Source organism: Salvia hispanica, chromosome 1 (assembly GCF_023119035.1).
Source record: "Salvia hispanica cultivar TCC Black 2014 chromosome 1, UniMelb_Shisp_WGS_1.0, whole genome shotgun sequence".
Classification (NCBI taxonomy): Eukaryota; Viridiplantae; Streptophyta; class Magnoliopsida; order Lamiales; family Lamiaceae; genus Salvia; species Salvia hispanica.
The window spans coordinates 32081543-32099186 of record NC_062965.1 but is presented as its reverse complement, the minus strand read 5'-3'; the positions used below and the strand labels follow the sequence as shown (position 1 = coordinate 32099186).

General features: G+C 32.9%; 3 protein-coding genes across 4 annotated transcripts; 2 read left to right on the top strand and 1 right to left on the bottom strand.

Annotated features, from left to right (window-relative positions):
* The first annotated feature begins 1019 nt into the window (after positions 1–1019).
* On the top strand, positions 1020–3242 carry LOC125221298 (malate synthase, glyoxysomal-like). 2 transcript variants are annotated; one of them, XM_048123427.1, is made up of 3 exons: positions 1020–1454; positions 1538–2194; positions 2516–3242. In XM_048123427.1, exons 1-3 carry the CDS (start codon positions 1116–1118, stop codon positions 3137–3139), a joined length of 1620 nt encoding a protein of 539 aa, XP_047979384.1. In that variant the 5' UTR covers positions 1020–1115; the 3' UTR covers positions 3140–3242. The 2 variants fall into 2 exon arrangements, with proteins under 2 accessions (XP_047979384.1, XP_047979379.1); XM_048123422.1 differs by having other exon boundaries at positions 1024–1454; positions 2507–3242.
* Positions 3243–4317: 1075 nt separating this feature from the next.
* LOC125221372 (calcineurin B-like protein 2) lies at positions 4318–7904 on the top strand. The gene is made up of 5 exons (XM_048123494.1): positions 4318–4529; positions 5902–6056; positions 7380–7462; positions 7614–7673; positions 7758–7904. The coding sequence occupies exons 2-5, from the start codon at positions 5933–5935 to the stop codon at positions 7896–7898; spliced, it is 408 nt and encodes a 135-aa protein (XP_047979451.1). The 5' UTR covers positions 4318–4529; positions 5902–5932; the 3' UTR covers positions 7899–7904.
* A 7966-nt stretch (positions 7905–15870) lies between these two features.
* Positions 15871–17032, bottom strand: LOC125221361 (transcription factor RAX2-like). The gene is made up of 3 exons (XM_048123484.1): positions 16859–17032; positions 16651–16780; positions 15871–16575 (listed from the first exon to the last, which is right to left on the bottom strand). The coding sequence occupies exons 1-3, from the start codon at positions 16992–16994 to the stop codon at positions 16041–16043; spliced, it is 801 nt and encodes a 266-aa protein (XP_047979441.1). The 5' UTR covers positions 16995–17032; the 3' UTR covers positions 15871–16040.
* Positions 17033–17644: the final 612 nt, after the last annotated feature.

The following is a 17644-nucleotide window of genomic DNA, read 5'->3' as shown; positions in this document are numbered from 1 at the left end:
GGATGCTCTAATGGTAAAATGCAAACTCTAAACTATAATCTGAATCGTTAAACATGCCAACAAATGAAAAATAACAATAATAAAAAATATCAACACAACATCAACCGTTGATATTATGTTGACATTTTTTTTGTTATTATTTTATTATCCGTTAACATTTTCAAATAGTTCAGATTATAGTTTAAATTTTATACAATTTTTAGAGTTTGCATTTGATTGTATTCCTAGGACCCATATAAATTTAAAGTTAATATCACAAATCCGTTGGTTGATATTGTGTTGACATTTTTTGTTGCTATTATTTTATCATCTGTTGACATTTTCTAATACTTTAGATTATAGTTTAAAGTTTATCTAAAAATAGATTATAGTTTAAAGTTTATACTATTTTTAGAGTTTGCGTTGATTATATTCCTAGTATCCATATAAATTTAAAGTTAATATCACAAATTGAAAATGCTAAAGTTGAAATCATAAACTAGCATTAAAATGTACGATTACCAAAGTCACTATCTGTGACTAATTTATAGTAGTATTACTTTTTGCAACAACAGAATTAAAATATTTTGCTAACTTCGTTCAGTTTAGAAACAATAATTTAAAATTTTATCTTTTAGGGTAGAATCCTTTGATTCTCGACCCCTTCCGAATAAAACAGAAGAACACTTCAATCTGTCAGGTTAGTACAAAATAAATCACCTAAAGCACTAAATTTGATGCTAGCATGCAATAAGATAATGTGCAACATATCAAGGCACTTATAATCAATTTAATTTTTTGTTTCTTCTCATAGTGAGTGCATTGTCCTCGTCACCCACTTTAGCATGAAACGGTAGTACCAATAAAAGTCCAAATCTTTGCTCTAATTAGCATATAATAATGCATCGAGCTGACACACCTCACACGACTACACCAAATGTGCAATAGCTTATCTATTTTGTAGACTACCTTTTAAAAGGAGAATTGCATTATTTTATCGAATCTCAATAAGGGAGTATATGTTTAACCATCTATTTTTATACATGTATATTCCTCCCTAAGTGCCACCCCCACCAACTCACTAGAAGTTAGTATTGTATATATATTTGAACATTCCTGAGAAATTTTTGAAGACGATGGGGTATGATGTGCCGGAGGGAGTTGAAATAAGGGGAAGATATGATGAAGAATTTGGTGGAATTTTGAGTAAAGATGCTCTGCAGTTTGTGGCGGATTTGCAGAGAGAGTTTAAGAAAGATATTGAGTATGCTATTGATTGCAGGAAGGAGGCTGAGGCGAGGTACAGTAATGGGGAGTTGCCGGGATTCGACCCGGCAACCAAGCTCATCCGAGACGGCGACTGGGTCTGCGCCGCAGTGCCGGAGCCGCTGGCTGATCGGAGGGTGGAGATCACTGGCCCTGTGGATAGGAAGATGGTCATCAATGCCCTCAATTCCGGAGCCAAGGTTTTCATGGTAATTAACTGCTTAAATTTAGATATCAATTTAAACTCTGACTTTATCTCTTAATTCTAATGAATCAAATGTCACCTATACAGGCTGATTTTGAGGATGCACTTTCACCAACTTGGGAGAACTTGATGAGAGGGCAGGTTAACTTAAGAGATGCTATCAATGGAACTATAATGTTCCATGACAAAGGCAGGGACAGAGTTTACAAGCTCAACCAACACACTGCGACACTCTTTGTCCGCCCCAGAGGCTGGCATCTGCCGGAGGCTCACATCCTCATCGACGGCCACCCCGCCACTGCTTGCCTTGTCGACTTCGGCCTCTATTTCTACCACAATCACTCCCTATTTCGCCAAACTCAAGGAAAAGGATTTGGACCCTTCTTCTATCTCCCTAAAATGGAACACTCCAGGGAAGCCATGATATGGAACAGAGTGTTTGAGAAGGCGGAGAAAGTGGCCGGAATTGACAACGGGAGCATCAGGGCCACCGTACTCATTGAAACACTCCCGGCCGTCTTTCAAATGGATGAAATTCTCCACGAGTTGAAAGATCACTCGGCCGGATTGAACTGCGGCCGATGGGACTACATTTTCAGCTACATCAAGACATTCCAAGCTCATCCCGACCGACTTCTTCCCGACAGAGTCCAAGTCTCCATGACTCAGCATTTCATGAAAAGCTACTCCGACTTGCTCATCAAGACTTGCCATAGACGCGCCGTCCACGCTATGGGAGGAATGGTAACCAAACTTCTTCTAAATTAACATACATATGAGGTTGTGTTATATGCAAAACTAGTTTTAAATGCAGAACACAGAATTATAACACAAAGATCATTGTTAGTTCATTTTAGAAAATTCCTTGTAATGGTTCATTCATATCAAACATATTGCACATAAAATGTTAATGAACTAAAAACAGACTAATAATGAACTTAATGTTGTCTAACAATGACCTTCCTGTCTTTTGGTTCTAAGTTCTGCATTTAGAATTAGTTCTGAATTGATCAAAATCCTATAGTATATATGTATGGTCCTTAATTATTGGATCAGGCGGCTCAGATTCCAATCAAAGATGATCCGGAGGCGAATGAGGCGGCTATGGAGCTGGTGAGGAAGGACAAGCTGAGAGAAGTGGAGGCAGGGCACGACGGGACTTGGGCAGCCCACCCGGGCCTAATCCCAACCATCATGGAGGTTTTCAGCGGCAGGATGGGCGACAAGGCCAACCAGATACAAGACGAGGCAGATGCATCAGGCGCCTGCACAGAGGCCGACCTGCTCCAGCTGCCAAGAGGCGTACGCACCATGGAGGGCCTACGCCTCAACATAAGGGTCGGAATCCAATACCTGGCAGCGTGGCTCAAGGGAGTAGGATCAGTGCCGCTTTATGGCCTAATGGAGGATGCTGCCACGGCTGAGATAAGCCGAGCGCAGATTTGGCAGTGGATCAAATATGGGGCGGATTTGGACGGAGACGGGCTGGGCGTCAAGGTCACACCTTCCCTATTCGACAGAGTGGTAGCTGAGGAAATGGCGAGGATTGCGAGTGAGGTCGGGAAGGACAGATTTGATAGTGGGAGGTATGATGAGGCTTGCAACCTATTCACAAGGCAATGCTTGGCACCAAAGTTGGATGATTTTCTCACCCTTGATGCCTATAGCAAAATTATTGTGGTTGATTAGTCTTGCATTGTCTGAAGATTGGATTTGTGTTGCTTCTTCATGTTATGATTGTCTCCAAGTCTACAACTTGTCAATGTGAACTAATGTTTGTTCTGTGTGTGAATACTTTGTGTAACATGTGTTTTATGCATATCTTTTCGAAATTACAATTTTCGAGTTTGCACTTCTTCCCCTTTATATGATTCCATTGCAGTTACAAAATAAATCATGAAATAATTTTGTACTACTATAGTAACAAACATCGAAATTATAATGATGAGTATTATACTAATGTTCGATCAATTTAATAGGATCAATTTTCCAGCAATTTTATCAATTTAAAGCACTTGAGAGTCAGATGTCAATCATGCCACAAGCATCAAATATGATCAACGATTTGGATTTTGATCGACGAGCTCCTTTCGACTTCCATTGACCATCACCTTCTCCATTGTCCATTTCTGGACATTCTTAGTTTATCTAACTCTTTGGACCCAAGATTTGTGTAATTTGTGGTGTAGTTGCATGAATTGGTTATGTAGGACGATGATAGTTTTAGCTTGGGGTGATCATAATAGTATAAAATTTCAATCATCATAATTGCATTAATGGAAGATGTGTTTGTGTGGAAAACAAGCTTGTGACTAAACTCATGGACTGCCACCATTATTTATGGTGCTAGAAAAATGGACAATTTGCTTCGTAATAGGATATGTAAGAGCCGAAATTTGGTACTATATCCCAAAGTAATATGGTTGCTAAATTGAATTCAGCGTGGCACATCAGTTTAGATAAACGGAAACCAGTCAATTGACTTTTTAAATGGACGCAAACAATGTTGATTTGTTCGACTTCCTCTTATGTTTACCGTGCTTCGAGTGCGATATGTTGTTCTTTACCCTAGAGATTTCAAATGTTATTATTTTCTTTATTTCAAACTTTTAAAAGTTAGCATAATATTCTTTTTAAAAGTTATTAATGCTTAATTAGTTAAAATGCGTAAATGTATTTCAATTTTTGTTAATTTTCAAATGCATGTGAAAAAAGTGTATTTTCATCGATAATTGTTCGATTGAAATGATATTCATATGCGTATTCAGGATTATGATTGTAATTTCTAATTAATTATTCATTTAACAAATCAGCCTGCCCGACAAGGTTAACCCGAATCCGAAAGAGTTGGCCACGTTGACGAGTTCCCACTCATCTTCTTATTATTTCCTCCCATTACATTCCACTTTTGTTTGTACAGATCATCTGCTCATAATTTTGAATCTTTTCGTTCTGATTGCCGAAACGTCGACTCCTCTCGAATTCCAATTTCAGAATATTTATGCATTTTACACGAAATCTGAATCCCCTGCACACAATGTGTCATGTTTTTTTCCTTTCCCCCCTTTCCGTTTAAAAGGTATTCCTCTTTCTATGTCTGCATGTCTCTTCTGTTATATAATTGGTATGGCTTACGGCTTAATTCGTTGAATTCTGCAATTAATCTACCCATGTATTTTTTGTTTGTTTTTCCATTAGAGATCGATGTGTGCATGCAAATGTGTTGATGGCAATTAATTCTAAGGTTAATTAGTGTCGTTTTTGGGTTTGTGATTAATCCCGATTGAAAACCCTTTAGATGTGGTTGATTCATCAATTGGACTCTATAGCTTGATTATATCGTAAGGGAATTTATCACCTTTGATTTGGTTTTTGTGAGAAATATTGGGATTTTGGTGATGTTCCTTTCCCTATGAGAGAGTGTAGACGGCCATTCAACCCTGCTACTAGTTTGTATGTCTATTTTCTTGGAAATTAATGTTATAGGTATCATAGATGTAACACAGCTCCAGATTCGGAATGATATTAGTAATTAATATTGTTCACAAATTTGTAGAGGATTAAGTGGACTGGATGGACTAGTCCATGGTCATGGTCACGGTCACTCCATGCACTAAACTATTTGAATGATTACAATAGTGGCTTCCTTCAAACGAAGTTAAAATCCATTTACTCTTTAGGCCTTAAAAGCTGTATCTCGAATGCTGCACATGTAATAGACAAGTTACTTTAGGACGTAGGAGTACTATATTTTATGTTGTCCCACTAACATGGACCACGGCCAACTAGTCCTACACCACTAACTAAATTTACTTTCTTTTCTTCCGTGTGTTGGTTACGTTTTGTTTGGCTCTTTTTTGAACATATTAACAATATTTTTAAGGATTGCAGTAATATTTTTTGATAATTCACCTATGTACGACTACTGCAAAATCAATCTCAACTAGAATTTTACACTATTAAACATGAATTTCTTCTTGTATCATTGTATGTTAAACTGAAGGTAGTCTCTCAGAGAATTGATAGCAAGCTATTAAGGGCACTCCCGGAGACTTACTAATACCATTAAAGAGCCTACAAGAAAGGTCTTAGGATAGAGAGAGATACAGAATAAGTGCTATATGAGTCTCCAGCAACATAAATTGTTTTGAAAGATGAATACAGCCGTGCTCAAAGTACTGACTTTAATTAAAGACCTAAACTTTATAAGTAATAAAAAAGGTTGCCATTAATCTGCCTTCATGCCACTTCGGACAAAGAGTCATTTATAGATGACCAATCTACCCTTGATTAGTTTCCAGCTTCCACATGCTTTTGCTTGCAGATTTTGGACTGGATTCTGTAGTAATAAATAAATCAATCAATCCTGGATAGGCTTAAAATTCATTAACATGTACTAGCACTCCCTATTTGATAACTTTTGATTAATTAAATATTCGACATCGTTATAGGTATGGAGTGTTTACGTTTCTATAAGAGATCATGGTGCAGTGCCTAGATGGAGTGAAGCATCTGCTTTCTGCTATTGTAAATTGCTGCGAATCGGATATCAATAAACAACCCAGCGGCCTAGGAGATCCCGAAGCTCTAGCAAGCGCGACAGTTTGTATGACATCTTACTTATTTTTCTCTCTAAATGGTTTAAACTTTATGTATTGTAATACATTCTACTTCTCTTAATTAAATCACCTACTAACAAAAAGTAATACTCCCTCCATTCTACATTAATAGAGTCGTATTTCCTTTTGGGACGTTCCAACATAATAGTGTAATTTCCATTTACGGCAAAAATTAACAGATTTTCTCTTTCCTACTTTATTCTTTGTTAACTTATTACTTTATTCTCTCTCCTACTATATTATCTTCCTACTTAACGCACTAAACTTCTCTTTCTTAATCTTCACTCCAAAAAGAAATGCCTCTATTAACAAGGAATGGAGGGAGTATAACCTGTGGTGGCTTATTTTAATGTCGATTTTAATAAATTTCCCACATGTCTGATTATCTATCTGTTGATGGAGGCGAGGAAAAAATATAAACAAGGAAGAAATTGGATCAATTATGTAAATCTTGGATATTAAACTTGCTTGTATTTATTTATGTTTTTTAAGTGTGTGCGCTCGTACGAAGTTCACTAATTGTTCTATAAGAACTAAGTTAGGCTTATTTAACTTGGTAATTTATTGAAAATTTTATTTTAAATTGGCTGGTGGTGTTCATACGAGCTGGTGTTTAGTGAAATACTTCATATCAATATCATTGAAGTTGGTATACTATTCAATGGTACGCTGGAGAAAATCATGTGAGTTGTTGGATGCAATGCAATCCCTCACATAAGAAGTGAGCCTCTGTTATATCCTTTTAAATGTATGGGATTTCTTTGGTCATATTTGTACCAGAGTAATGTCAGACTCCTATCTCATGAAGTAATACTACACGGTCCACACTATGTACAATTACATCTGCGCCGCTTCCTCCGTAAAAGCCTATGCTAGAGTATTTGAGGAAGTAAACAAGATGGAATCTATGGTCGCTCTATTTTCCTTTAGGTTACCAACCATTGCTTTAAAACTACAAAATACACGTTACAACCTTTATGAGGCAACTTAGTATCCTGACTAGATCTGACATATTATAGTACATGTATTGCAGATCATATGAGGAAACCGAGTCCCTAAATGTTAATATTGAGATTTCCGCGCCCTTGAACAAATGAATTTCCTCATTATAGTAGAATATACTTTCAATTTTTCCTAAAGAAGCAATTAGAGTTCGTATGTTTATGTCTTATTTTAAGTAATCAACTGTGTATCTTGTTAGTTCCATGTCGAGTGGAGAGGTAATCTAGTGTACTTCTCTTTGAATTGCATTTTCAATCTAGGAATCTTACTAATAGGAGTCTGCTATTTTTTCTCTACCTCTGGTGCAGTTAGTGTTAGTGAAATAGAAGCACTGTACGAATTGTTTAAAAAGATCAGCAGTGCTGTGGTAGATGATGGGCTTATTAATAAGGTAACAGGTTATATAACCTTTTTTTTCTTATCTGGGCTTACTTTATACCTGTAGTTGTTTTAGGAATCATTGTCCTTGTTACAATCCTGTTATTTGATACATCCTAGTTCTCAACGTGGTGTTTCTGCATGCAAAATTTATATACATGCAGGAGGAGTTCCAGCTTGCTCTTTTTAAGACCAACCAAAAGGAGAGCATGTTTGCTGACAGGGTTAGTTTCATGTCCCCAATGTTGCAAATAAAATGTCCATCGTTTTTCTTTCAACGAATCTCATGATGAAGTTTGTTTCTGAAGGTGTTTGACCTATTTGATGCAAAACACAATGGGATATTAGACTTTGAAGAGTTTGCACTGGCTTTATCAGTTTTTCATCCAAATGCTTCTATTGATGACAAGATTGAGTGTAAGTCATTATTACAGTTGATTCTACTCTGATTTAGGCGTCCACTCCCTCCGTCCCACAATAAGAGTCATATTTTAGCAATAATATATTTATTGCATAAAAACTAATATATAATATATATATATACAGTAAAATTTTAATGTTTAATAATAAAGGAAAATATTAATTGTGGTCAATATTAGCATTAACAATATGTAATTAAAAAAAATTATGAAATTCTTATAATTAAAATCTTAAACCCGATTTTTATGATATGGTATCATAGAGGATTGTTCTGCTGAGCGCCCCTAAATGGGCGCTTGGTGAGCGACAAATGATGTGGCAGCAATCATCATCAATTTCCTCTCTCCTCCTTTAATTTCCTCTCTCCTCTTTCCTCTCTCCTCTCTCCTCTCTCCCCTCCTTTCCTTTCCTTCATCGTTTCAGCTCATTCTCTATCCCCCTCTCTCACTACCATTCAGCAAAATCAAGATTCTTCTTTAAATCTATTTTTCGAATTTCATGTATACTCAATTATAGCAATCTCTATTTTTTTATTCAACCGACTTCTAAATCATCTCATTCCTATCTATAAGTTTTAAAGAGTAAAATTTCTGAACCATGGCTTCATTCTCTCTCGTATGTAATGGTATCATATATTAATTTAATTTTTCTTATACAATTCAATCTAGTTAAGAACTCCAATATTTTACAAATCAAAAGAGAAACTATTAAATATATACTTTTATTTAAAATATTAGTAATAGACATGTTAGGAACATATAATTTTTTTTATCTAGGTTAGACAATAACGTTCCAAAATTAAGACTTTAAAGAATTAAAAATTTGAAAATAAAGAATTAAAATAAAAATGTAAAATTCTTAAATCAAAATCCTAAACCTAATTAGTATCAGTATATCAAATTTTAATTTGTTTTGTGATACGGTGAATTGAGCTACGCACTCTAATACTCCTATTTTAATAGGTAGAAGATATTTTTTTTAATAGAGTGAACTATGATATTTCACTTTCGTACCTAAATAAGTACCTAATCTTTATTTTATATCGTTTTTGGTATCTTGTGACAAAAATAACCTCAGGTACCAAACATGTGATTTTTTTGTTATGGAGGATATTTTGTGAAATTTCTATTAAATATTACCAAATATGTGATTATTTTATCTTCCTTTCTTATTTCTTTTTTAGTTTCTTCTTCATTCTTTTTTCTCCATTTTCTTGTTTTTTTAGTATTTTATCTTTCTTTCTTCTCTCTTTTTTTCTCCATAGTTTATATTTATTCTTCTTTCTTTTTTCTTTTTTCTTCTTTTTCTTCTTTCCTTTTAGTTTTTTATACATACATCAATTGAATTAATAATAAAATTATCTAATTAAATTATTTATTTAAAATAATAAAATCAATTGAATATTTTTTATTAAATTACTTTATACTCATTTTAAGATTGAAACACATAACTAAAAATATTCAACTCTTTATATCATTATGAATACAATTCACAATTATTATTACATAATATTATATAATTGTACTATAATTATTTATTAATTACTACTAGTTTTTAGTATTATAACAATAATATTTTTATAATAATTAAATATAATTATAACTATAATTATAATTAACTATATTTGAATGATATTAAAAATAAATTAATTATTAATTTATAACACCAAAATATTAATATTAATATTAATATTGATTAATAATAATAGTATAAAGAGTGAGGAGAATGAGAGAAGATATTACAATATCACTTTTGGTACTAATTTTATGTATACCTAAAATATCCTTTATGACATAAATGAGAAAATGTATTTGTTTAGAAGGCATTTTAGGAAGAAAATTGCATTAGGTACCAAAAATGTGATTTATAAGTACCAAAAGCGATATAAAATAAAGATCAGGTACCATTATATAGTTCACTTAAATAAAGATCAGGTATCATTTACGTGCGAAAGTGAAAGATCATGTACCATTTATATAGTTCACTTTTTTAATATATAGAGCTTTGTAATACAGAGTACTTTAGTATTAAACAGAAAGCTAGAAACATATAGTATGTGGTTATTTTTGTATGGAGGTGCAACTATAACGTTCGTTAAAATAAAATTTAATAAAGAACTATAACTCAAATCATGAAGTTCTTAAAATCAAAGCCTTAAACTCAATTATAATTTGTAGTATATCATATATCATGTTTAACTTGTTTCAAGGTACAGTAAATAAAGGTAAGGGTTCTAATATTTTACAAAACAAATATAAAATATACAACTTTAAAATATTAAATAGAAAGTTAGGAACGTGTTATTTTAATTTTTAATTTTTTTATCTTGGTTTGACTGTAACTATCCAAAAATTAAGAATTGAACGAATTAAATTTTGTAAATAAAGAATTTTTTTTAAATGGATTAAAATCATAAACTCAATTAGTATTAGTATAGCATATATCAAATTTAATTTGTTGCATGTCATAGTAAAGTGATCTAAGAACTCCAAGATTTTAGAAAGAAAAAGAAAAAAAATACTATCAATTTTATAGCCTTATAATATTAAACAAACAAGTTAAATATGTGTGGTTATTTTTTAAGTAGATGAACCAAAATTAATGTTACAAAAATGGAAGTATTAAATTTTATATTTTTATAAAATTATTAAAGCATTGGAATTTTTAATATTTTAAAATTGACTGTTTTACTATTATATTTTTCATTTTTAACACAAAAATGTAAAATTGACAAACATTTTCTTATCCTTTTCATTCTTTAATTTCAGCAAATTGTATATAAAAAAAAGGGAATATGCAGAAAAAAATTAACAACTTAAACGTATGGTCAATGTCAAAAGTTGTGGATCCCATTACTTCCATAATCAAATTAACCTTATCAAGATCTTAATGAATACTATTTTCATATATAAATACAAGGGCAACAAAGTACATAACAAAATGTAAGTTCAATTAAAATAAAATGTAAAGTTTAATTACCATTTAACCCTATTGCCATTATGTCACTAAAACATTCTTGTTTCTATAAATAGAAGTATGCAATAATTATTATATTTGGTATCCTTAAAAAATATATGAAAAAAATTATTTTAGCACATGATCCAATAGTACGTTATTTTATATTTCCGCCTTATAAATACTTTATTTATTAAAAATCTCATTTTTCTATGTAGTGAAACTCAAAATAAATCTTCTAGTAATTAAATAGTACTCCCACCGTCCCAAAAAGGTTGAGTCGTATTCCTTTTTAGTCCGTTCCAACAAAGTTGAGTCATTTCCTTTTTTAACAAAAGACAAAACATCTAATCACTCTTTTTTATTCCATCATTTACTTTACTCTCTTTTATCTTTCATACTTTTTTCATCTCTCCTATTTATTTAATATAAATTCTTAACTTCCGTGTCCAAAAGTTTTGTCTCAATTTTTATGGGACGGAGGGAGTACTTTTTAAATATCTGTGCCCATCAAATATTGCGTACTAGGATTAATGTTCACTAATTATCAGCCATGGTGGGACGTGTGGGCTTTTTAATTTATGAAATTTCGGATATTAGAAACAGTTGACAAAAACAGTGTCTCATTAGTATTTGAAAATTAATGATGAATCGACCAATTAAAACTTTTCTTCGTTATTTAATTAAAAATCCATTTAAATTTGGCGACATAGTGGGGAAGTTGGTATCCATGCGTGAAATTTGCAGTTAGGTTCATCATATATATCCGTCTTTTTGTGCGTGACCACTTTTTGGCCCATCCCCCTTTTGTCCTTTTTTATTTTCTTTGATTTAAAATTAAAGATTATTCCGAATGCATAGTGTAATTCACATTAGAATTTTTTCTTTTTCATTTTACCTCATAAACTATGAATAAGAAGTTAAATTCTAGAGTTTCATTTCTAGGTTAATTGATCAATTTGATAATTGTAGTCATAATCAAAGATGTATAAGAGAAAAAACAAATGAAATAGAAAATTAACCATACTAATCGAATGCTGTTTTGTTTTTCGTACAAAACAAAGAGAGAGAATGGGCCACCTTTTCTTTTTGTCAAAGTCTCTCAGACAGGCCCCACTTGGGCCACTTGGGCCAGCTTATTTCTAAACAGGAATAAATAAAAGTTTTCTTGCAATAAGTACTACTAGTACATTGTACATATTATAATTTCTTTTTGGCTCTCAAGAGAATAAAAGAAATGTAATTTTTTGTAGTATAATTATAACTATACTGGTTAGTATATTTTCTCTAAAACTGCCCTTTGATATAAACATAAATTTGGTAATCTTGGTATCTTTGACATCAGAAACATTCCTAATATTGGACTTGTATTTTTTTAATTATAAAAACTTGTCTGAGAGCCCCTCGTCATTAGTACTAATTTTCTAAATATTTTTTCTGCTAAAAATTACTCCATTGGTTTTATAATTTAAAATGGTTATTGTTATGAATCAAATTATTTGGCATTACGAAAATAGTATGTTCCCATGAACAGTCAATAAAAAGTAACACTTGCGAAAAATGTAACTATTGCAAAAGTATTAGTAATAAATACTAAAAGTTACTACTAGTAGCACTATTTTAAAAAACAGTTGAACCGAATTTGAATTACAATTCTACATATAACCCCTATGTTTTGACGAAGTGAATTCAAATATTTAGATTATTCCCTCTCTCATCACACCAGCCCAATCTAAAATGGGCTCTCTCTTTTTGTTTTTTGTTGGGCCATGATCCAGTTCTGTGTGTGCATATAGTGTATTTTTTGCAAGCATTAAATGGATAAAATGCTACATTAATTTCGTTAACTTTTAAGAAGGGTATCTAATGAAAAAAATTTAGTTCTGTTTAGAATCACTCTTTAATTAGTTGTAATTTTGAATCTTTGATTATGATAATACTATCAAATGATCAACAGACCTGGCCAAGTCTATTGGATGATATTCATACCTGGATCAACTTCATTCACTTACATATTTATAAATTTCCTATTTAATGAGATTACGAGGATGTGACCTATATAGATATCAAAATTATTTGACTAAATTATGATATTTAGTTTTCTGAAAAGCAAACCTGTGTATAACAGCTCAATAATCTTTGGATAAGAAGTCTATCGAGATTCAAACTTATTACCTAACCTATATTGAAAATATTTCTGATTATTTCTAGTTATATCTAATGCTTCTTTCATTATATGCACGACTTTTTCACCAATGTTGAAAATGTCACATGTACTCGTGACTTTTATCTACATCTCGTCTTTAATCGACCACGTTTAGTAACGGATGATGTAATACGATTTTTTGCATAATTTCATTATTTCTAAAACTCTAAAACAAGATAATGTTAGTCAATCAATTATATTTTCATAAAAAAATTAGTTGGGCGAACCTTGAAGTAGGCTAGCAGAGTCCATCATGAACTGTAATTCAAACAACAACAAAATTAACACGACGATAAGTGTTTTGTCGTATGTTTGTGAGTATTGTTTGGAATTTCTAATTTGGCTTGGAGCTGCTATGAGACTGTTCCTTTTAGTGGATAAGGTTGACAAATAATGTCAGAATGTGTGTTGTCCAATGCTATTATACGTTCGTACGTTTTTTTTTATTTCATTCGTCCAACCAATGCCCACTCGGGAGAACTTGAAGAAGGCTAGCAGCTGAAAATGCACGTAATCCTTGTTGATCGGATAGATACTTTTACCCAAAAGATTAAATGGAAAGTGGGATTATTTTCCAAAAGGTTGGAATACTTTAAAGGAGAAAAGGAAGCCAAGAAATTAATTATCTAGTGAGGTTCTTTATTATGCCTTTGGGAAAGCTTGATTAATTCAACGACTGCTTTACCACTTCCATTCCCAAAGTTGAATTTTTGGCCTACTTCTAAATTATATGACTCTCATTTCACATTATCCCACATAATATGGATATGTCACACACTAATAAAATAGAAAAATAAAATAAATAAAGAAATCCATCATTTCTTGTTTCAGAAATTGTTAGTCCTTTCCTTGATCATATGCATCATACCAAAACAGACATTCCCGGACCACATTCCTCCACAAAATATGAAAAAACTATAAATAAAATTAATTAAATTTTTTTATTGTTCTTGCAACAGCTGTCACTAAAGATAATTTATTAATATGAGATAATTACAAAATAAAAATCCATGAGCGGACAAATGGTGAAGAGGTCAATGGGTTAATTTGTTTTCTATAGATTAATTAATTTTATAAACCATCAATTTAAGGAAGTAAATAATTGGTTTTTTTGTCCTATCATTGCAGAAAGCACATTTAAAAAATTCTTGATTTTCTGTAGGCTTTGGACTTGTTCTTGTTGATGCAAGAATCTTCATCATATTGTAGTATTTCATTAATTATTTGAGATGACTTCATAATTTTTGCTTTTTAAAATTTTCTACTAGTGTCTAGTGGGGAGTTATATTATTTGACTGTTGCAATTTTCAGTCAAGCTTGTTCCCACTTTGTATAAATGAAGTAAACTTTAACAATGGGTCATTTCTGACGGCTTAGTCATGGTACGTCTACACGACTACACTTATTGGACTATAAATATATCTTTTTTTGCCAGAAAATTAGTAATAGAAATAAAACATATACACATTAATATTTTGCTGAACTGTTAAGTTGTAAAAAAATTAAAAACAAATACTACCTCCGTCTCCCAAATTTTAACACATTGACCCGGCACGAGTTTTAAGAAATGTAACGGAAAGTGAGTTGAAAAAGTTGGTGGGATGTGGGTCCTACTTTTAAAGTATTAGTTTTAAAATAAAATGTGAGTAGGAATGAGTTATTGGAATATGAGGTCCACTACCAAAAATGGTAAAAGTGAAGTTTGTCAAATTTTCAGGGACGAACCGAAATGGTAGACTGTGTCAAAATTTGGGGGATGGAGGTAGTACTATAATAATGGTCAATTATTTGGAGAAATTAAAAGCTCGTGTGCAAAAGTTAAAATAAGCATTTTTTTTACAGTAACCCAGTTAACAATAATCGATATGCGATTATTATAAAGTTTGTTTGAATCCAAGGGGTATGGTTGAGTGACATGTGACTCGTTCATCTTTAACTAAATGGTCAGGAAATCGACTCCTACTTTAGATATGGAGCAGCTTTAAATCCTTGGGTCAATTTTTCATTAAAAAAAGAACTAATTAATTGAAATCCCAATTTACGGTCTCAATTTGATTAGTGGTATCTCAACATATATGAATAATTACATTAATGATTGATCGCCATTAAATCTTGTTTCATTGCAAATTTGAATTTGGTCGGTAAAAAAATTGATTTAATTAATTAAATGTCGTAATCAAATGCAGCTAGCCAGCTTTGCTGGGCCTGAAAATTTATCTTGCGTGTGAAAAAACTCTTTTCTTTCTTATTTGCATTTTTTGTTTAGTAAGAAAATCTGCTTTGATCTTTGGACAAGGACAGTTTATCAATTATAGTATCATGCCATCTCAATCACATAAATATAGTGGTGTTAAATTATAGAAAAACATTTGTCAGGAAAAAAAAACTGACTAAGATTAGGATTAAGATGCCCATATTCATAAATGTTCAAAAACAACAAAAAATTTAAAAACTCCTAAAGCAGAAAAAAAGAAAAATCAGAAGCCCTGTTGAGACATAAATTGATAGTGATGATTAAATGATTTTGTTGCGCCCGAAATTAGAGTTGTTAGATAGTTTCTAGTTAAGTCAAATTCTGGGCATTTCTTCCTAATCAATAATTATTAATTAATCCACCGTTTCCGTAGATGTAGTAGCTGTGTTTGTCAATTTGCATTACTTAATTTAGGTTGTGTTACACAATTTAACTCATGTCTTAATTTGTAAGCAAACTTCCAAAACGACACTAATTAAAATTTTCTTGATTTCACAGAGGAAGTGGTACTCCAATTTCCATAAAAACATGCATCTGAAAAATGCAGGTAAATTAATTAATAAGACAGTAATTCAAAGCACATCAATTTCCCAAAAAAAATTGCAGAAATCAAATTACTCACTGTCGAAGAAGCAGGTATCAAATCAAATATTATTGATAATAATAATAATAATAACTCCCATCAAAATAGCAAAAGAAAACAAAAATAAATTTAGGCCTAATTAATTACCCTAATTTGTGAAATCTGGAAATCAATCACTCACTGCACCAAACCTTGTCTTCCGTCTTGATTTCATCCATGAGGAAGCTGAGATTGTCGCCAGCGTCGTTGATCGTGATGAGCTCCTTGATCTCCTCGATGCTGCTGTAGTAATCCGGCGGATTATCGTTGAAGCAGGCGTAATTCGAGGAGGAAGCGGAGGTGCCGACGTCGTTGAAGAAGAGGCTTTGGTGGTGATTATCCTCATATCCTTGGAAGGCGGCGAAGCTCTGGTGGCTGATCTGGCTGCCGTCGGAGGAGCTGCAGCTGCCTTGATCAAACGCCAACACATTGTTATTGCGATTGGCGGTGTAGGCCTCACACAGTGGAGGTGTTTGTGCGTGGAATGGAGAGTAGTATTGCTGCGGAAATGGAGGGTTTGGTGATGCGATTGGGATGGGGGGCGGGTGGAGGAGCTGGCGGTGGTGATTGTTAGCCATGTTGATGAGCTTCTTCTTCAGCTTCGTGTTCCAGTAGTTTTTGATGTCGTTGTCTGTTCTTCCCGGTAATTGAGCCGCAATTATCGACCACCTGAATAGGCATATGCACAACATCAATTACACAGATATGTGTGTGTGAGAGAGAAGATGTGATGAATTAACATACCTGCTTCCGATGGTGGAGAAGAGAGTGCAGATGATTCGATCTTCGTCATCGGAGAATTCACCGTGTTTGATATTTGGTCTCAGGTAGTTTAGCCATCTCAGCCTGCAGCTTTTGCCACATCTCCTCAGCCCTATGATTTTGAAGCCAACAATTTAGTAATTTTAGAGGGAGAAAGAGGAGAGAGAGAGAGAGGGAGGGAGATGCATACCAACTTTGTGAGGGAGAGCAATCCAGTTGCCACCAGTGCCATTTTTGTCGATGTAGTCTTTGAGCTTTGCATCTTCTTCAGGAGACCATGGCCCTTTCTTGACATTTGCCTTGTCACAACAAGGAGCTCTTCCCATCTCTCTCTCTCTCTCTCTTGAGCTTGTTAGAGTTGGGATATTATTTGTTTCTTTACAAGAATTTTGTCTTCTAAACTGTGACATGTATATATAAGTGTTGTGATGGTGGAAAGCACACAAGTCAAAGTTGGAAGCACTCAAATTTTGTTTATCAAGCATACCTAAGCATTTGATTAAATTAATATTTGCCATCATCACCAAACGGGAACTCACTGTCTAACTGTACAGTCTTGGCTGTTTTGGGCCTCAATAATCCAATATACTAGTATATGAAAATGATTGATTATATAATTGTCCATCCAATTACACATGTATGTATGCCAAATCAAACTTCAAACAAATCGTACGTGATGTGGCCATCATGTTGTTTCGTGGGATAGTAAACACTCTATATAAAATCTGAAGCATGTGAAATATTCAGAAACAAAAAATAATGTTCCTAATAGGTTAGGATTTCGAGTCCTATAATCATTAGGACAAGTGGAAAATAGGAAGATATTATACTATGGTTTATTTATTTGATGTTGTCAAGCTTAGTCGTCAAAGAATAGTGTCACCTATAGTAGTTATGACAACACTCTAGTTGTTTTCCTACTCCAATGCAAGTGCTACTTCTAATTAACTACCATCATCATATGTATATCTAGTTT